This window comes from Polypterus senegalus, chromosome 8, assembly GCF_016835505.1.
Source record: "Polypterus senegalus isolate Bchr_013 chromosome 8, ASM1683550v1, whole genome shotgun sequence".
NCBI classification, from domain to species: domain Eukaryota; kingdom Metazoa; phylum Chordata; class Cladistia; order Polypteriformes; family Polypteridae; genus Polypterus; species Polypterus senegalus.
This window is the reverse complement of record NC_053161.1, coordinates 55,569,762-55,588,380: the sequence shown is the minus strand read 5'-3', so window position 1 is coordinate 55,588,380 and position 18,619 is coordinate 55,569,762. Positions and strand designations below refer to the sequence as shown.

General features: G+C 37.8%; 1 protein-coding gene across 1 annotated transcript in view; it reads left to right on the top strand.

Annotated features, from left to right (window-relative positions):
• Nucleotides 1-18,619, top strand: part of LOC120533951 (copine-8) — a 780,386-nt gene that overhangs the window by 463,791 nt on the left and 297,976 nt on the right. The window contains exon 7 of the mRNA XM_039761099.1: nt 14,519-14,582. Within this exon, the coding sequence (XP_039617033.1) occupies nt 14,519-14,582 (64 nt within the window). The remainder of the gene's footprint in view (nt 1-14,518; nt 14,583-18,619) is intronic.

Genomic DNA, 18,619 nt, shown 5'->3' with positions numbered 1-18,619 from the left:
CCCGAAATGATTACAAAAATTCATGAAGCAAATTAGCTTACATTTGTGTACATATCACGAGTGTTCATCAGTTGCTATCATTATTATTATCAGTTGTTGTCATTTGTTAGCAAGCTATCCAGGAGTAAAGGTTTAGTTTTATTTTCTTGTGATCTCAAGAAAACAATAAACTAAAACTAATGATATTGCGTGTTCTTTCAGCTTTCAAATACTCTGATGTATTTTTTTTTTAATTTTATAGATCTACATTGTACGCAGACAGGATATGAATGTGCAACCCCAACATCTTCCTCAATATTACAGTGTGTGCCTCAAGTATAAGCTCTGGCTCTGTGTGATCCTGAATTTAAATAGATAGTTCCACAAATGATTTTAAAATTTGATATACTGTGATGAGAGGTCCATGGCACAGTGCAGTTTTTAAATAATCTTGTCTTGTGAAGTGCAGGTTCTGATCAGGTGCACGTGTGTGCAAGTGTGATTCACTCAGGGGTTGATTGGGGTGCTTGGCAGATCGTGCATACACGTGCAAAGCTGAGCACATCAGTCAGACGTCTCACTCACATCTCACAATGAACAATGCACCACACCTGCGCCCAATCAGGGAGGATAAAGGAGCCTGCAAAGCAGAGAGGAGAACAGAGAAAAAAAAATTAAAAAAAGGCACAAACGTCAAAGGAAGGGAGAGAAGGGCTGAAAGGGGATAGAGCCAGTGTGAGACAAAAAGGAAGCAGGCGAATAGGAAAGTGAGCCCAGGAGTGGAGTGCATTGAGGTAAATAATCAGTCTCAGAATATACAAGATGAAATACATTTTTTGTCATTTAATAACTTTCAAAGGGCACCTATTCAATGTTATAGATCTTTGATCATATTAAATATAATATACAATTGAAAATACTAGTACTTGTAAACTGAAGAGATTACCCTGTTGCTTCCCAGCTCTTCCCTTTGGAACAAGACATGTTTTTGGCTTTGTACAACAATGAATTCTGTTAGAGTGGTATATAGTTGATCTATAAAACATAATTCAGTGGACAAATGGATAAATATGTAAAATTAAAAGGCTAAAAAAACATAAAAGAATCATTAAAACTTTGAAAACACCTTGACACTGCTATAACAATCATTAAATAAAATGACCAGCTGTACACATTAAGTGATTTTACTGCCAGCATTTTTGGAGACGGTGTCAGTGGCAAACTGCTTCTTCATAATTCCTGGGCTTACTGAAGTATGTGCTGCATGTGGCCAAGGTTTCCTGTCAGTTGATAGTGACCTGAACAGCTCATGTGTTAGGAGTCTTAGAGCATCCTCCAGTGCTCATGCCATATAATCTGCCTCCTTTCAATTTGCAGAATCAACTGTAAGGCTCTTCATCTGTCACAGTGAGTGAGCCCAGCAGCTCTGCTGTAGGGCTTACCAATGTCTTTTCCAAGTATACCCTGCATTCATATTTTCTACAAAATGTGTGCAGTGGGACTTTTCTTTGTTTTCTGTATTAGAATTTGCTTAGGCTCAAAGTTCCAACATTAAGGTAAAATGTATAGAAGACGTTTTGCTCACCAACTATCTGTCTATGTAACTTTGATGTTTCTCCTGTATACTCATATTTGACAATAGTTTGTTTATTATTGTCATCATGTGTAATTTGTTAAGCATTGTTAACATAATGGACACAATAATTATATTTTTTAGACATTTATTTTCCCAACATCACTTTAACTCTAGAGTGGTCCCTCGAGTGTGCCACAATTTTTATCTTTCTTGGTTTGCTTGTTTCTTGGGGCTATGACTGTCTTGGTAGGTCCTGTGGCTCCCACTACTAAACTATATTTGCAAAGTCCCAGCAAATTACTTTGCAATTCATGCAAAGTCTAAAGTGTGTCACCAGTATCTCGATGGGTTCTAACCTCTGCCCACTGTGATACTTGCCTATATAAATATACAGGACATTAATAATTATGCCATCATTATAACAATAAGTACAGGAGCCATTTGTTTTTTCAGTTATTAAGATGACACCAGACATTACTTTTTGGGCAGAGGATTTTTGTGGCTTCCTTTCAAGTTTTATGTGGAAGCAAAGAGTCAACAACATAAAATGCTGAATCCCCATCTCTAACAACTGAATTACAACCTAAATGCATTGTTATAGCTGGGGAATGTTTTTAGGTGTGTTTGCCTGTATTGCCATAAGCACCTACTGTTGTCTTCATATATGTCTGTCTGCATGAAGTATCTCCCCTCCCAGTGAACAGGCTTTGTTGAAATTTGGCACACTTATTACAGGAAATTTTTCATGGAAAATGCAATTTTTGTAGAGATATTTTGAATACAACACAATAGGTACATTTTTTTCAAAATCTCCTGTCGCACAGCATTGGCAAATTTTCAGACTCCTCTGTCTTCAAACAGAGAAACCTTATGTGCAACTTCAATTACAAATTAGTTTACTTATCTTGCTTATCTTGAAAGGGGTTAGTTCAACTTGTATATTATGTAGGTTTTCTTCTTTCTCCCCTGTGTTGAGTAGATTGAGTTAAATAAGGTATCATAAAGAGTAATTAATTGCTTTGTTAAATCAGTTGACTGGCTCTATTATATCCATCAAATTAGATCTGTACAGTGCATACATTTGAATTAGATAAGTTAATGAATGGAAAACTGCATTTAACACCACAAATAGATATTATAAGTGTTGGGTAAAACCCTCTGTGGTTTACCTAGTACACCAGCAGTTTTTCAGATTTTTGTGAATATCTTTCAAAATGTGTTGGACATTTTTGTATTGGTAAACATAGCTGACATCATGATATTTTTGAATGACCCTAATACTCATACTGGTCATGTGAAAGATTTGCTTTCCAGACCTTCTAGAAATAATAAATTATTTGCAAGTCTACAGATGTGTGAGTTCAGTTCTGTTTTTTTGGCTAGGAAATATCATGTTTGAGACTTTGTATGGATGAAACAAAATTTACAACAATTTTGAAATGGAAGCCTTTGGAGAGTGTAAAACAATTACAGAGATTTATTGGGTTTTCAAATTATTATTACATGTTTAAATTAGAACAGTCATTTGCTTGTATCAGGAAGTCACATCATACCTTCATTTGGAGAGCCGAGGCTCAAAAATCCTTTGGGCATTTAATGGACCTTTTCACTTCAGCATCCTTTTTGTGACATCCTAATATTACCCTGTAGTCTGAAGAGAAACTGATGCATCTAGGTTCTGGGTAGGAGCAATATTGTCACAAAGGTTCTCTGATGTTGAGATGAACAGAACTACTGTATAATGTAGTAAACAGAAAGCTGGTTGCTATTAAATAAGCCTTAGAAGACTAGCAGCATTACCTTGTGAGGGCAGAATATCCCTTTGTAATTTACACTACGGTAATTCATTGTCAAATCATAACATTTTTGGAACTTGTCACAGATTTTAACAAAACTTGGCATGCTGATTTGGTCATATGAGTAACCCAATGAAAGCATGCATGATCTCGAATATGATTTACTTAATTCAATGCCCTTTTTTGTAGGCCAGTGTCTCTGAAGAAGTCAAAAGTATGAACTGAAGAGAAAAACAAACTCTTCTGATTTTATATTACTTATTTTTTTGTTTGAGTTACTTTGGCTTTATTGTCTTTTTTATTCATTTTTAATTAATTTTTATGTTTATTTCAATTAAAATGATATTTTCACTGATAGTTATGGCTTTAGTCTTAATTTTCATGAATCCTACTAACCACATACCATTCACTGATCATTAACTGCTATTTAGCAGCATTGTAAAGGAACTGTGGTTTGGATACACACTTCAGATAAATAATGATATCTCAGCAATGACTCAAAAACAAAAGACAACATTTTCTGGAGATGTTCATGACAAGCTAGCTTTAGTAAAAAACTGACCAGTTTTAAAGTTTATTTTTTTGCTATTTAACTTTTAATATTATAATCTATACTAATAAAAGGCAAATCCCTCACTGACTGACTGACTGACTCACTCACTCACTGACTCATCACTAATTCTCCAACTTCTCATGTAGGTAGAAGGCTGAAATTTGGCAGGCTTATTCCTTACAGCTTACAAAAGTTAAGCAGGTTTCATTTCGAAATTCTACACGTAACAGTCATAACGGTCGACAAAGTCCTCCATTTTGAACTTTCTTATTTATGGCCCCATTGTCACAAAATTTGTAGGCGGTTTCCCTGTGCTAACCGAAACTGATGTACATACTTATTTTGGTGGTATGACGCCACTGTTGGCCGCCATATTGAACTTTCCAACGTCACTAATTCTCTAACTTCCCGTGTAGGTCGAAGGTTGACACCATCTTCATAAAATTTGGTAGGTGGCTTCCCTGCACTAACTGAAACCGATGTACGTACTTATTTCGGTGGTATGACGCCACTGTCGTCCGCCATATAGAACTTTCCAACGTCACTAATTGTCCAACTTCCCGTGTAGGTAGAAGGCTGAAATTTGGCAGGCTCATTCCTTACAGCTTACTTACAAAAGTTAAGCAGGTTTAATTTCGAAATTCTACACGTAACGGTCATAATGGTTGACAACGTCCGCCATGTTGAACTTTCTTGTTTTCTTATTTATGGCCCCATCTTCACGAAAACCAATGTACATACTTATTTCAGTGGTATGACGCCACTGTCGGCCGCCATATTGAACTTTCCAACGGTCTTTGTTACTTATGGGCCTATCTTCAAGAAATTTGGAACGCGGGTTCCCAACGCTAACTGAATCCTACTTACATACATATATACATCCATAGCCTGCAGCTCGGTCACCGTGTGAGGCGCTGTTTGGTCCCCCATCCCAACGCCTCCCATGTTGTTGGCTGCCTGCCTATATAAGGCCGTCCGTCGCTCCAGTCTCTACATTCCCTTCCTTGCTTCGCCACGGGATTCATGTCTCCCTGCTGATAACTACAGCCTTTTTATTTTTTCCACGGCTTCTCCACTGTTTTATTGTTCGTTTATTACGATTATAGTTATTGTGTAGGTATTTTAGACTTACTTTACATTGTTCAGGTACCCATTTCCTTTCCAATCGTACCCCCATTAACATGTCTATCGAGGTGATCACCATCGATCAAAGAACTGTCACTGAGTGGTTTCCATGCCCGGAGATACCACCTACCTTTTCCATTCTCTTTGTTTCATATTGCACGGCCATATCAGGCTCACTCTTGATATCCGGAGGAACATTGTGTCTTATGTATTGAATGACTGGGACAGGTTCAAGGTGTGGACTGATGATGGTACAGGAGATAATTATACTACACAGGAGCACTATAAGAGTGAAATGCTTAAGCCCTTCACCTATTGTTCTGCATGTGAGTTGATGGCTGCCGCTGAATTGTTCGGTTGTCGCTTTCAAGTGTACCGAAACGGCCAAATATTTTACACCTTTGGACAACCGCCAATGCCTCTTAAACATCTTAGATTCACAGGTGACGATTTGAGTAGTGGACACTTTGATGTTTATGAATGTTTAAACTCTCAAAAGCTGGATGTGAAGTTATTGATGAAACCGGTTGTGTGCTTACAATGCTTGACAGATGCCAAATGTCACTTCAACACAACAAGTCCTGCAAATACTGTCATAATTGAAACAAACCATGAAACTCAAACCAATTATGACAGCAGCAATCCAAGCTGTGAGATTTGAAACAAGATTACTGTTCACATGGCCAACTGTACGTTGCATGCTTTAAAAGAAAGCTCAGCGCACAGCTTGGTCATATTACAACCGGAAGGCCGAACTGACAATGTGGTATAAAAAGAGATCCTTAACAAATAATTATTGGTATATTTTCCCTCAGATTAAAAAGGTTTAATTTTCTTCTTAATAAAAATTTTAAGGCAGTACTTCACCGCTGCAAAGCGCGGGTATTTTGCTAGTCACTCATAAGATGGTAACTTTTAATTTTGGTGGGGATAGCATAGTGTTTACGCTGTCATTCCCATCACAGTTCTCTAGCAATCTCAGAAACGAATGCCCAGTGTTGAATGAAAAAGCCATCTGGTGCCTCTTACCATTTGCAACAAACATGCCTGTGGTGAGCCAGGTTTTTCTCCATTCAAAGTACTGCAAATCAAAAACAACACATCTAAATGTGGAAAATGATTGAGGCTGTCCCTAAGCCGGCTGCCGCCAAGAGTGGACAAACTATACAAGAACATCCAAGTCCAAAAGTCTGACTAGGCCTGAGCTGAGTTTTATGATGGATGTCGTAGCCCCACTCAAACGGAGACAATCCAAAGTCAAGCATGACCCATGGCTAAAAGAACAAACTCGCTCCATCAGGCAAAACTGTAGGCGGCTAGAACGTAAATGGAGGAAAGATGGTCTCACTGTTACCTTCGACTGCATGAGAGACGCGTGGTCCCAATACCAGAGAGCGGTCAGAGGTGCAAGGAACCGTTTTTTCGCTGACATCATCTCAAAAAACTCTGGCAATCAACATGTCTTATACAAAACACTAAATGCTGTCCTCTCTCCAGCCATAACTGTTTTCTCTTCTGCCTCCACTGCTCTTTGTAATCAGATCCTCACGTTTTTTCTGGATAAGGTCACGAACATTAGATCCCAGATCTACATTTCTTCTTCTGGCTCTGTTGATTTAGCCGCTCCTGCACGTTCCCTCACCAGCTTTGAACCCATTTCGCTCCCCCATCTGGAAAAAATCGTCGCCTCAATGAAGCCTTGTGGTGCCCTCCAGACTGCTGAAAGATGTGTTTCCTGTTATTCGATATAAAGTCCTAAAGATCATAACTAGTAGTCTATCCTCGGCTATAGTTCCTCGTGCTTTCAAACATGCTGTTGTACATCCAATTGTGAAAAAACCTGATCTTGACCCTGCCGTTCTTTCCAATTTTCGTCCAATCTTCAAACTACCTTTCTTGTCAAAAATACTAGAAAAAGTAGTTTATGAGCAATTAACTCATCACCTACAGGACCATCAGGTAATGGATTTTTTCAGTCAGGCTTTAGGCCCCAACACAGCACAGAAACCGCGCATTTACGTGTCCTAAATGACGTCCTTTTGGCATTGGACTCAGGACTCCATGTGGTTATGGTTCTTCTCGACTTATCTGCTGCTTTCGACACAATCGACCATGACATCATGATCTCCCGACTCGAATCCTGGGCTGGTGTATCTGGCTTAGCCCTCGACTGGTTCAGGTCATATTTCTGCAACAGGACTCTCAGAGTCATGCTAGACGATTTTTCATCTGAATCAGTCCCACTCCCATGTGGGTCCCCAGGGTTCCATTTTAGGGCCACTACTTTTTTCAATCTACATCCTGCCTTTAGGTGCAATTTTTAGAAAACATGCAATTTCATATCACCTATATGCTGACGACTGCCAAATTTATTTCTCCCTCAAGCCAACGGACTCCACCAAACCTCTTCTCGACTGCCTATCTGACATTAAGGACTGGCTGGCTGTAAACTTCCTTCACCTGAACGATTCAAAACCGAGGTCATTGTTTTAGTCCCGACTGCAAACAGGCTCCACCCCTTGGCCTCGTTCTCTTCCCATTCCAGTAACTTCGTCTGTCTCCAATCTTGGAATCAAAATGGATACGTTCCTGAAAATGGATGCTCAAGTCAACAGCACAGTAAAATCCTGCTTTTTCCATCTAAGGCGAATCGCCAAACTCAAGCCTATTCTGTCTAACCACCTCCTGGAATCAGTAATCCATGCATTCATTACGTCCTGGCTTGACTACTCTAATTCCTGCCTTTTTGGTATCAGTAAAGCCACGCTTTCTAGACTCCAACTGGCTCAAAATGCGGCTGCAAGGCTTCTAACTGGAAGTAGCAGAAGCCAACACATTTCACCGATTTTGAAAACCCTACACTGGCTGCCGGTTAGATTCAGAATCGATTTTAAGATTCTCCTCCTAACCTATAAGGCATTAAACGGTCTAGCCCCCGCCTATTTGAGTGTCTTGCTCCATTGTCACAATCCCCCTCGTGTTCTCAGATCCGCAGATCAGCTGCTCCTAACCATTCCCAAGGCACGTTTTAAAGCTCGTGGTGAAAGGGCTTTCTCCGTCTGTGCACCCAGGCTCTGTAACTCTGGTTAGGCAAGCCGCTTCAGTCGCCACATTCAAATCTCACTTAAAAATGCACTTCTTTACATTGGCTTTTAATTCTTAACCTGTTTCATTTTCCACTTGCCTTTTGCTATTTTCTCTATTTTATTTGGTCCCCTGACCTGTTTTAGTATCTCTGTTTTAATTCTCTCTTAATGTTTGTTTTTAATATTTTGCTTTTAGTCCTGCTTGTTGTAACTGTACAGCGCTTTGGTCAGTTTTAATGCTGTGTTTTTAAGCGCTCAACAAATAAATATGGTATGGTATGGTATTTATTTATTTATTTACTAGGGGGCTTAACCCCCTGCTCGCTTCACTCGCCAAAGTGAAGCCCTCCCCCCAAGCCTGTGCTGCATGCCAGCCACTTCACATCTCTTACCGCTTGCATTTTGAAGAGGGGGGCTGAATGCACCCCAAGTAGACTCGGTCACTCCTCCGAAACCCCCTTCTTAATGGTAATACAATGGGAAACAGTTTTTTTTTTACCTTCTCTTTGCTTGATCAGCTGCTGGATTGCACTGCTGCTGTGCCGTGTGATCTGCATCTCACGCGGCACTTTGAACATTTAAAAGCATGTACAGCAGCTGTCCTTTTGTTTCACTGTCTTGTCTCTCTTCTCCCCCAGACATCCTCTCCTCCTGTTTGGGGTTTGCGTGCCCTTAAGAAGGAGATGATTTTCTGTTCGTTTAATTGAGAGACTGAACTGTCCCCTCCAACTACACACAGACTTTGATTCACTCCTGAAAGAGACTTATGTTTGTTTGAAGTGTCTGAATAACATTTCTGTCTCTAAAATCTCCTGTGTATCTGTGCATCTCTGTTACCCAAGCGTGACAGCATATGTGGATTTCATTTTCACCAAATAACAAATCTTTTAATTCTCGTGGATATGCCTCTTCATTGGGAAGAAACACTACTTTTCCCAGATGGCAACACGAATTACATGATCTACAAGTATATTCAATCTCTTTTCGCTGTTCCGTTATTTAATCGAGTAATAATTTCAGTTTGTTTGTGCTAATGTGATCTTTACTATCTGTAAGAGCCATTTTCCCAGTTCTATAAAATGTATGAATATTTACTAGATGATAATGCATAAAATATGGGAGGTTCCTAAAACCCCCGTGAATAGAATTGAGTTGGTATTTTCCTGTCATTTCTTAACAGTTTTTCAGTAAACAATGTTCTTTAGTAAGTGTTTTGCCTTACCTTGTGTAAGGTATAGAGGCATACGGTTTTTTAACCATGTCCTTGAAAGAATTCGTTTTATGCTCGCGTTCGTGCTTATGCACGGCGAGCTTGGCGCATATCTAAGTGCCAACGGCCTAAGGGTCTTTTGAGTGTAAAGTAACTCGTAAACTAAAAGATCTAAATTTTGAACCGTATGTTTAAAGCATACAGAAGAAGAAGTAAATAACCTTTAAGTACAGAAGTAACCAAAGCTTCATAAGAAAAACTAAGTTTATAGAAGATACATTTTTCCCCTTTTTTTGCCTTTATCCTTTGTGTGTAACTATTTTTCTTTTTATTCTTGTATGGATTATTTGCCTTTAACTTTCACTAAATATTTTTAAAACGAACTTTTGGACTGAGAGATTTCTTTGACACGCGTCTTACCCGTGCCTGACTTCACCTTACGCAAAGCGGCAACACTATCATTTTTTGGAGACTTTCGAATTTTCATACTTCCATTATATCTAACCTACTCTGTATGTGTATTGCACCAACATGTTTGAATTCTTTATGACCTTCTACTTTATCTTCTACTCTTTGTCTCGCAGGACGTTAAAGTGTCTCTCTGAGAAAGTCTTGCCTCGTCCCAAAATTTTTTTATATAATAGAGAGATAATGAACAGTCTATCTATTTTTCCATAGTAAAAGTGCCTTGGTTTACAGTATATAGTTTTGTTACATGCACTTAACAGGTAGGTCTATATAGCAGTTTATTATAGACATGTGGGATATGTCATTTTTTGGATGTTGATAGATAGGGGGTTCTCAGCCTAAAGTAAGTCTCTTAGGGGGCTTGGTATGACAAAGGTAGGTATCCCCTGGTACATGATTCACAACATTTATGATCCCCACTATAATTTATAGTTTACAACTTTGATTTTGTCACTTTCATCTCTTGATCCTGTTAAACTGTTTCACCTGCCATTTTTCCAGTGACGTAGAACAAACATTTGCTGCTCTTATGGAAGAAATTGAATATAAAAGTATTTGATCAGTAAAGTAAGGCATGCACTCTCATGGTCATTTTTATTGTTTAGATTAAGGAAAAGAATAATTTACTGGTAAAAGCAGGAGCATAATGGAAGCTTTAGTAAACAAGTAAACAAAAGCAAAATCATAGTTGTGTTGCCTTTAAGTCAAATCATTAATAGAAAAAAATAAATGCAAAAGGTAAGACACACTGTAATTAAGTCCAAGCAACTCACAGAGGAAATCCAAAGCAGAAAGACAAAAGAAAATTTGCATGCAGTTCCTTTTGTATAAGGAATGGCCTTTGGCAAAATGCACATCTGGCTCAATGCCATAGGCACACTATATGATTATTCTGTGACAGAAGGCTCACCTGAGGGTGAGACTTGACAATAGCCTCACGTAAAACTAAAAGAAGGATGCTATTTTGGAAACATTAGGTGAACTGGAATAACAAATGGGTGCAATGCATTACTGAACTTGCTTACTATAGACAGTCTAATTTAAAATAAGGAATATGAAACTGTTCCCATTGTAGATAGATGGAAGAAGGTGTATGGTTAAACGTATTACTAAAAACATATAAGTAGATAGTAGTAGCTTTGGATTGGAACCCTTTATTTTCTATTTATAGCTTGCTGTTATGATTGCATCCACAATAATCATGTTTCTTGCTGCAGTTTCCATTACTGGTTTAATGGAGCAATTTACCTAGTTTTTATCCAGTTCAGTAGGTATTCTAGCTGTGCAAAATGGATAGTAACTCAAGTTTAAATCAATCTTTTACCATTGTGATAGCTGATTGATGTTATCAAGTACGAAGAAAACACATTTCCGCAGTTCTTCCAATATGCAGCTGATGTGCTGAAAATTGTTTATTCCTTTTGAAGGCAAGCAATTGCAATGATCACATTACTTTTTAACTGAAAAAAATCCTGATGTTGCAATCAGAGTGTTTCTCTAGATGGAAAGGTACTTTTCTGCTTGATAAATCTGCATCTTTTAAGGACTTGCAAGTTGTGATATACTAATACTGTGATTTTTGTTTGAAATATATCAATAATACTGTTCCTAAAGTTTTCTTGTAAGTTTTTTGTTTGCCTTTGTTTTCCTTAGCCTTATCCTCAGTCTCTTTTGGAAAAATTTATACTTTTCATATTAAAAACATGTTGCAGAATGTTTTACACTAAAAATATGTACAGAAGTACATGGTATAAGATACAGACAGACATACAGAACATCATAGTATTTGGACTGCTGCAACTAATGTGAAATGCTTTTACTTTATTTATAAAAGAAAAATCTATCAAAGTATGAAATAATAAATATAAATATAAAAATGGCTGAACTGATATGTTTGTAATTTTATTAGATTGTACTTGGAAGCGTAGACTTCTATATCTGCATATATATAAAATCTGTCTCGCTTTTCACAAGAGAACTACTAAAGTTTTAGATCAGGTATTTTTTCTATAATTTGCTTGAACTTTCTGTTCGATTTTGCAAGTTCTGTCATCTCACTAAATATCATAGTTCACTTGCAGAACCGATTTGTTTGCACAAATCCAAGAGAGCAGCTGCAGGCCGAGGTTAGGGGGACAGGGCCATCCTCACTCACTCGCCAGGCTCCAAGTCAGTCCACCTCTCGCCACATGTTGGAGCGTACCTTGCCTCCTCTTAGCTAGCCATACCTGTTTGTTCAACACATTGATAACTTTTGGTGTTTTTGAGAGAGAGGTCAGAGCTTTGTGTCTTTTAGAGGGTAACTGCTGATTACCAGAGATATCACAGCCACATGCTTTTCTCCCTACATGGAGGACACTGTCCTGTCAGAGCTGAACATGATCAGATACTGTGCCAATGTTTGACATTGGAGTGGACCTACCGTCTGCTTGGCCAGAATGACATTTTTGTTTCATTAATTTTTTAAAGTTTGTCCTGTTTCACTATTACATGGGCGGGGCCACAGGGAACATCTAGTTATATAATAAGGAGGAAAGTCCAAATGTATATGTGGTTTGATGAAATTAACACAATAGCAGTACACAGCTGAGAAGTATTTTATTTGTTTGCAAATTTTCTATCTGTCAGTTGGTCTGTCTGTCTGTGTTCTGATTTTGTATTATGTCTCTCCTGCCAATACTGTGCTAACTGCATGGGGCAGCAGCAGAGTTTACATGGAAATGGAATCTGGAAATGAATCTTAACCAAAGCAAGTGGTGGGTCACAGATTGAAGGTCAAGAGTGAAAAATCCAAGGCTTAACACACACTACAAAACAAAGTCAAATAAAGAAGGAAAGAATTCAAAAACCAATAAATAAATCCACAAATAACCAGAGCCAAAACGTCAGTCTTAAATTGTAAAAATATCAGAGCCAGAATTTGTTAACCAGAAACATTTCAAAACAACAGAGGAATTAAAGTTGAAAGGTTTGGTTTGAATCCAGTTAAAGATGACAAAGAAAAGCTCAATGCGACCTTTATACTCTTGACCTGGAAATGATATGAAAATGGCGGCACCCATAAGAAAAATAAAATGGCATCATTTGGTTTCAGCATTTTTGAAAATGTATCAGACATTAAAATTAATATGACCACAAGATTCCTTGACCTCTAAACCAAGTACTAATTTTTAGAGTTCAAGGAAAATTTGTAGAAAAATCAGAAACATGAGCCTGAACATGACACATACTGATTTTCAGTCATTTCATTTGCAATAGTTGTTGTCTTGTTCTGTATACACCTAAAGTATACAAAGCAATTTAAGAAGAATGCAGTGGTTTTCAAAAAGAAGGACAGAAGAATTTGTCAGAATTGCTTCATGGATTTCCATACTCATTATGGCTATAAACTATCCATCCATCATCCAAACCGCTATATCCTAACTACAGGGTCACGGGGGTCTGCTGGAGCCAATCCCAGCCAACACAGGGTACATGGCAGGAAACAAACCCTGGGCAGGGCGCCAGCCCAAAACAGGACTATAAACTAATGACTGATAATGTTACAGAAACCCCTTTAGGAGGTACTGTATATGTAAATATCAAGGTAGACTTTAAGAATGATGTATATTTAGTGTGAACGATTTTTTTGTACACAGTAGGCCCATTCATAGAAATAATGATCTTCACTAACTTGATTGATTTAAGTAGGATCTAATTAACTGTTACTGTTATACTAATTTGCTTGACATCTTTAAGCATTTATGATGTGCTATGAATAGCTGCTTGAAACAGACACATTAATTAAACAATTAATATGTTTTCTGCAATAAAAAAGGCTGTTTTCTGTATGCTGGTCACCACCCTTTCAATGTGTGGTAATTCTAGCATATTGAACCTTGGCCTGTTTTGACAATGTGAGCTAGTCTAAAACTAATGGGTTATAAAAAGATAAATCACTCTTGTTTTATATATTATACTATAAAATGTATTCTGTTCCTTCGAACACATATTTTTATAATAATATTGTGTTGACTTATAGTGGTTTGGTTCCTAGCTGCCCTAGTGTAGTTAGCTAGACCTTGCTTTGTTTGTGTGAATGTCTCCTGGTTTCTGTCCACATTGCAGTGACATGCAAGTTACATTTACTGGCAACTGATTCTAAATTGACTCATATTTAATTGATATAGATGTGTGTTGTATAATTTTGTAATGAAAAATTTGGGCTATGAGCTAAAGATTAGACTGTTTGCAGGTAGATCCTTAAGAGAAAATGTTTTTCATCTTTTTTCTGTAACTATACTCCCATGGTCACAGGAAGCTGGAGCCTTTTTGAGCACCAATGGTAAAAGAACAAAGCCCAGGGGAAACGCACTAATTTTTTATTCATTTTACAATAAAAATCAAAAATGTTTATGATGTGATTACTTTTACAGTACCTTTGTTTTTTTATAAACAGAATAATATTACTCATTCTATATTCTTTACTAAATCTCCATATCAATATTCCTACACTATTTGGTTTAAAAATGCATTATTAGTCAATAATGTTAAAGCTGTCTGTACCAATATGTGTATATACTGGATTGCTAAAGGCTTACCTAAAGATCTGAACAAAATAACAAATATAGAATCCCCTAAACTCTAGTTAAACATTGTTTATTGCTTAGACAATAAAAAACAAAATTATGACAGAGGTATAGAGTCTGAAGAAGCTGGAATAATAATAGTCTTTGTTTTTAACAGTGGTATCCCTGGTAGGAAATGCGGAACAATCATCGTGAAAGCGGAGGAACTGAGCAACTGCCGAGTAAGTACTTATTTACTGAGATAATGGAGCTGCATATATTTTCAGGCCTTCAAATTACAGTGAGCCTGGAGAAAAAGCTTCATCATCATTAGCTTTTGCTCGAATGCCTCCTTTTGATGTAATGAGTAGTTGCCTTGAAATTTGGAAAATGGGAGCATGGAATGATACTGTAAATACATGTGTGCCTGTGGTGTACTCTTGGTGAATGCACCTGAAAATATGTCATCAGTTTTAACTGCAAGCACTTTGATGTGAGTTTTTTACATACATTTTTTTCTGGTATCCTCTCTAAATATGTATGCTTTTAAAAAGGTTGGAACATAAATACTTTCTGTTACTATCCTGGAAGAAAAAATATTCTTATTCACAAAATTTAACAGTGCATCTCCATGACTGCTTCTTTGAAAAGAGGTGTTATCTGATTATGTCAGAAGGGAAAGCGATATGAATTTGTGTTGTTTTACTTTCATTGAATATGCTGGGCAGTGCTTCATAGTATATTTTGCCATTCATTTTTTTTTACAGTTTTCATCAAATTAATATCTAATTGCAACCTTCTGTTTAAATATTGATTAGAGCCATTGGAATTAAACATATTATTTATGTCTATTTTAAAATTTTTATAAAATGTTGATTTAAAAAATTGCTAATAAATGAATGTTATTCACACTTGGTCCTTACTTGTGTAGGGCAAGGCTACTATAAATGTAATTTATGGATCTCTAGTTATTTCTGCACTGTCTCGTCGTCATGGTCCCAAGAGAACCTAAGAAATGCAAAACTCTCACTTCTGTTATTATGATTGACTTAATGTGCAGTGTATGCACATATGTGATGGTGAAGGAGACGGAGAATTTCTTAAACAAAAAGCTTGTTACTTGACCTACGGGTTAGAAAACATATACTTTAGCCTGTCTCCTAAAATTTTCCAAATTAGCCATTTATAAATTACTTTTTACTGCCTTATGGATCCAGCATTCCAGGTTCAGACCCTACACTCGGTTGTGTATGTGTTAAATTTGCATGTTCTCCTCTTGTCTGCATGGCAGAGAACCCTCTCCCTTGTCTGCTGTTACTTTGCATTCCGTCTCATAATGGCCTCTCAGGGAGCATTTCAAAACATCAGGTAGCACACAAAGACTTAATCAAGTTATACCTTACATAACTGCAATTACAATAATAATAAACATGTGTAGACATTTGTTGTACCATAATAGTAAAACATCTTTCCCAGCCCAGAGAAGTTGGTGTCAAGGCACTGTTGTCAGGATTTTGCAGCATTCAGTAAATGACCATCAGTTGCAACCTGCTAACCACCCAAATCCCCTTTCAAAGGATGAATGGGTAGTGGATGGCAACAAGTCACTCATTGTATATTTTGTTTGAATTTTATCTGAGGGGTTTGCTCCTAGAAATTGCATTACACTGTGTTGGACCATGTTTCAAGATGTGTACAATGCCTGTTTTTATAGTGGGCAGACTTTTTAAAATTATTTTGAATACATTTGTATTTGATTAATGCTACTTCCTTAAAACTATATGCTATCAATTGCAAAGTGATTGAATAAATGAAAGGTGCAACTTTAAAAACACCTCTTTAAAAAGATCAGCACAGCCAGGTTCAGTAAAATTGTAGAATCACACAGTTAACAATAAAGAGACTGAATGTGAATTTTGAATTTTGATGTAGATCCTGAAACATTAGGTCACATTACTCACCAACTACACTGAACATGAAGGTTGAAATTCTGCTAAGCATATCTATTCTGTTCAATTTTATTTTATTCTATTCTATTTTAGCATTGGTGGAGTGGTGGTACTGAGGCTAGGGATCTGCACTGGCAATCGGAAGGTTGCCAGTTCAAGTCCCGTAAATGCCAAAAAGGACTCTGCTCTGTTGGGCCCTTGAGCAAGGCTCTTAACCTGCAATTGCTCCATCCTGGGTATGATGTTAATCTGTATCCAGCCCTGCCTTCCAACCTGCAGGGAAACACTTGGGGATTGGTGGCAGAATTGGCACTCCAGGCACCATAAAAATCCTCACACTGTTCCACTCGATCTGAAATAGTGTTGTGCTGAGGTGTCACTCGTTGCATGGCTGCACTCAGGTCCTAATCTGGATCCTGAGTTGGTTTGTCGTGAGCTGTATCAACTTGTGCTTCTAACCTCTCTGTCTCCCTATCTATAAAAAATCTCCTGATTCTGACAATTCTATAGAGTATTAATCTTTTTAAATTTATATTTGATTTTGATTAACAATTGTGATATTAGTGAAATAATCACTATCAACCAAAAAAGGTCAGTTTTGAACTACGCACTTTCTGTAATAACTTACTAAGCCTCTGGTTTTTCTTATTCAAATGCAAACCTAAAACTCGTTTACTATTGTTTAATTCAAAGAAATTAGAACTATTAATTAATAATCTTGCCTCATGTTTTATGTTTCTATATACAGTCACAATAAAAAGTGTACATCTTAGAAAATGTGCAGGCAGTCTCACAGTTTCATTCCATACCTTACTATATCTACACATGAGCACCATTTCCAAAATATATAAGCTCTGTAAGATAGATGTCTCACATGGCTTCTTGACCACCCTGTAACTGCACAGCATGCTGGCAGGGGCTGAGTTTTGTTTGGCTGAACAAATAACTTTTCACTTACTCGGGTCTGGCACAAGATGTAAAAACCACTGAGTAATAGTAACTGTGACACCACCTTAGTTACAAAGCAGATACAACTTTGACAAGTTTTATAAATTTAATTGCAAAATTTACACCGGCTCTTACAGACAGAAATGAAATGTATGTTTTTATTGTATAATAGTAACAATAAGAGCAGCTCACTACTCAAAACAGTAAATTTGCAGGGGAGCTAGTCTCGAACTCACGACCTTTGGATTATAAATCAACAACTCTAACCACTGCACCACGGAAGCTGTCATATTGTAGTTGCCCTTTTTATGGAAGTGTTTATTTGGTATTTGGCCATCAGCCTTTAAATATTATATAGTTCATGTGTACATTTTGTCATTTATTACTAAAACATGAAAAACGTTTCTGCTTTAACGATTTGTTTACATACATTGTTGGACACAAAATGCACATCATGTTATTTCCCCTTACAGTTCTGAGTAGCTCACTCCCAGATAATCAATCAAGGCAGGAACTGGGAGAACTTCTTGGCCGTTCTGAGGTGATCGGGGGGATGGTATAAGGCTGCTTGCTGCTTGGGCTTATTGATACATTTAGAAGACAAAAGAGGCTGACAGAGAGGTGCGAAGGGATTTAAGGTGGGCCGGAATTACAAGTTTTTTCGTTGGTTCTGGTAATTCTAGTGATAAAGGCCTGGATCTTAGTTTTTATCCAGGACACTCACAAGCCCAGATACTCAGACTCCTTATTCAGTCTCTTGAGCACCCTTATCAGAGCCTCCATTGACTCAGTGAAGATCACAGCATCGTCAGCAAAGTCAAGATTCGTGAACCTTTCTTTACCAACAGATGCTCCATAGCCACTGGACCCCACGACCTTGCCAAACACCCAGTCCATACAAGCATTGAACAGAGTAGGAGCAAGAACACACCCCTGACGAACCCCAGAATCAACTGGGAAAAACGCAGAAGTTCTGCCTCCACTATGCACAGCACTCATAGTACCAGTGTACCGGCCACCCATGATATCCAACAACCTCGAGGGGATCCTGCGAACCCTCAGGATGTCCCACAAGGCAGCTCGATCAACTGAGTCGAACATTTTACGAAAATCAACAAAGGCTACAAAGAAACTCTGACGATACTAATGTTTGCACTCTATGAGAACCCTCAGTGCCAGGATGCTGTCGATGGTAAACTTCTTAGGTGTAAAACCAGACTGTTCCGGTTGCTGGTAGATGAGCAAGTGATCACGGATCCTATTGAGGACGACCCTAGCAAGGACCTTACCCAGCACCGAGAGCAGTGTTATCCCCCTGTAGTTGCTACAATCCAGGCCATCATCCTTCCCTTTCCAGATAGGGACGACAAGTCCAGTTTTAT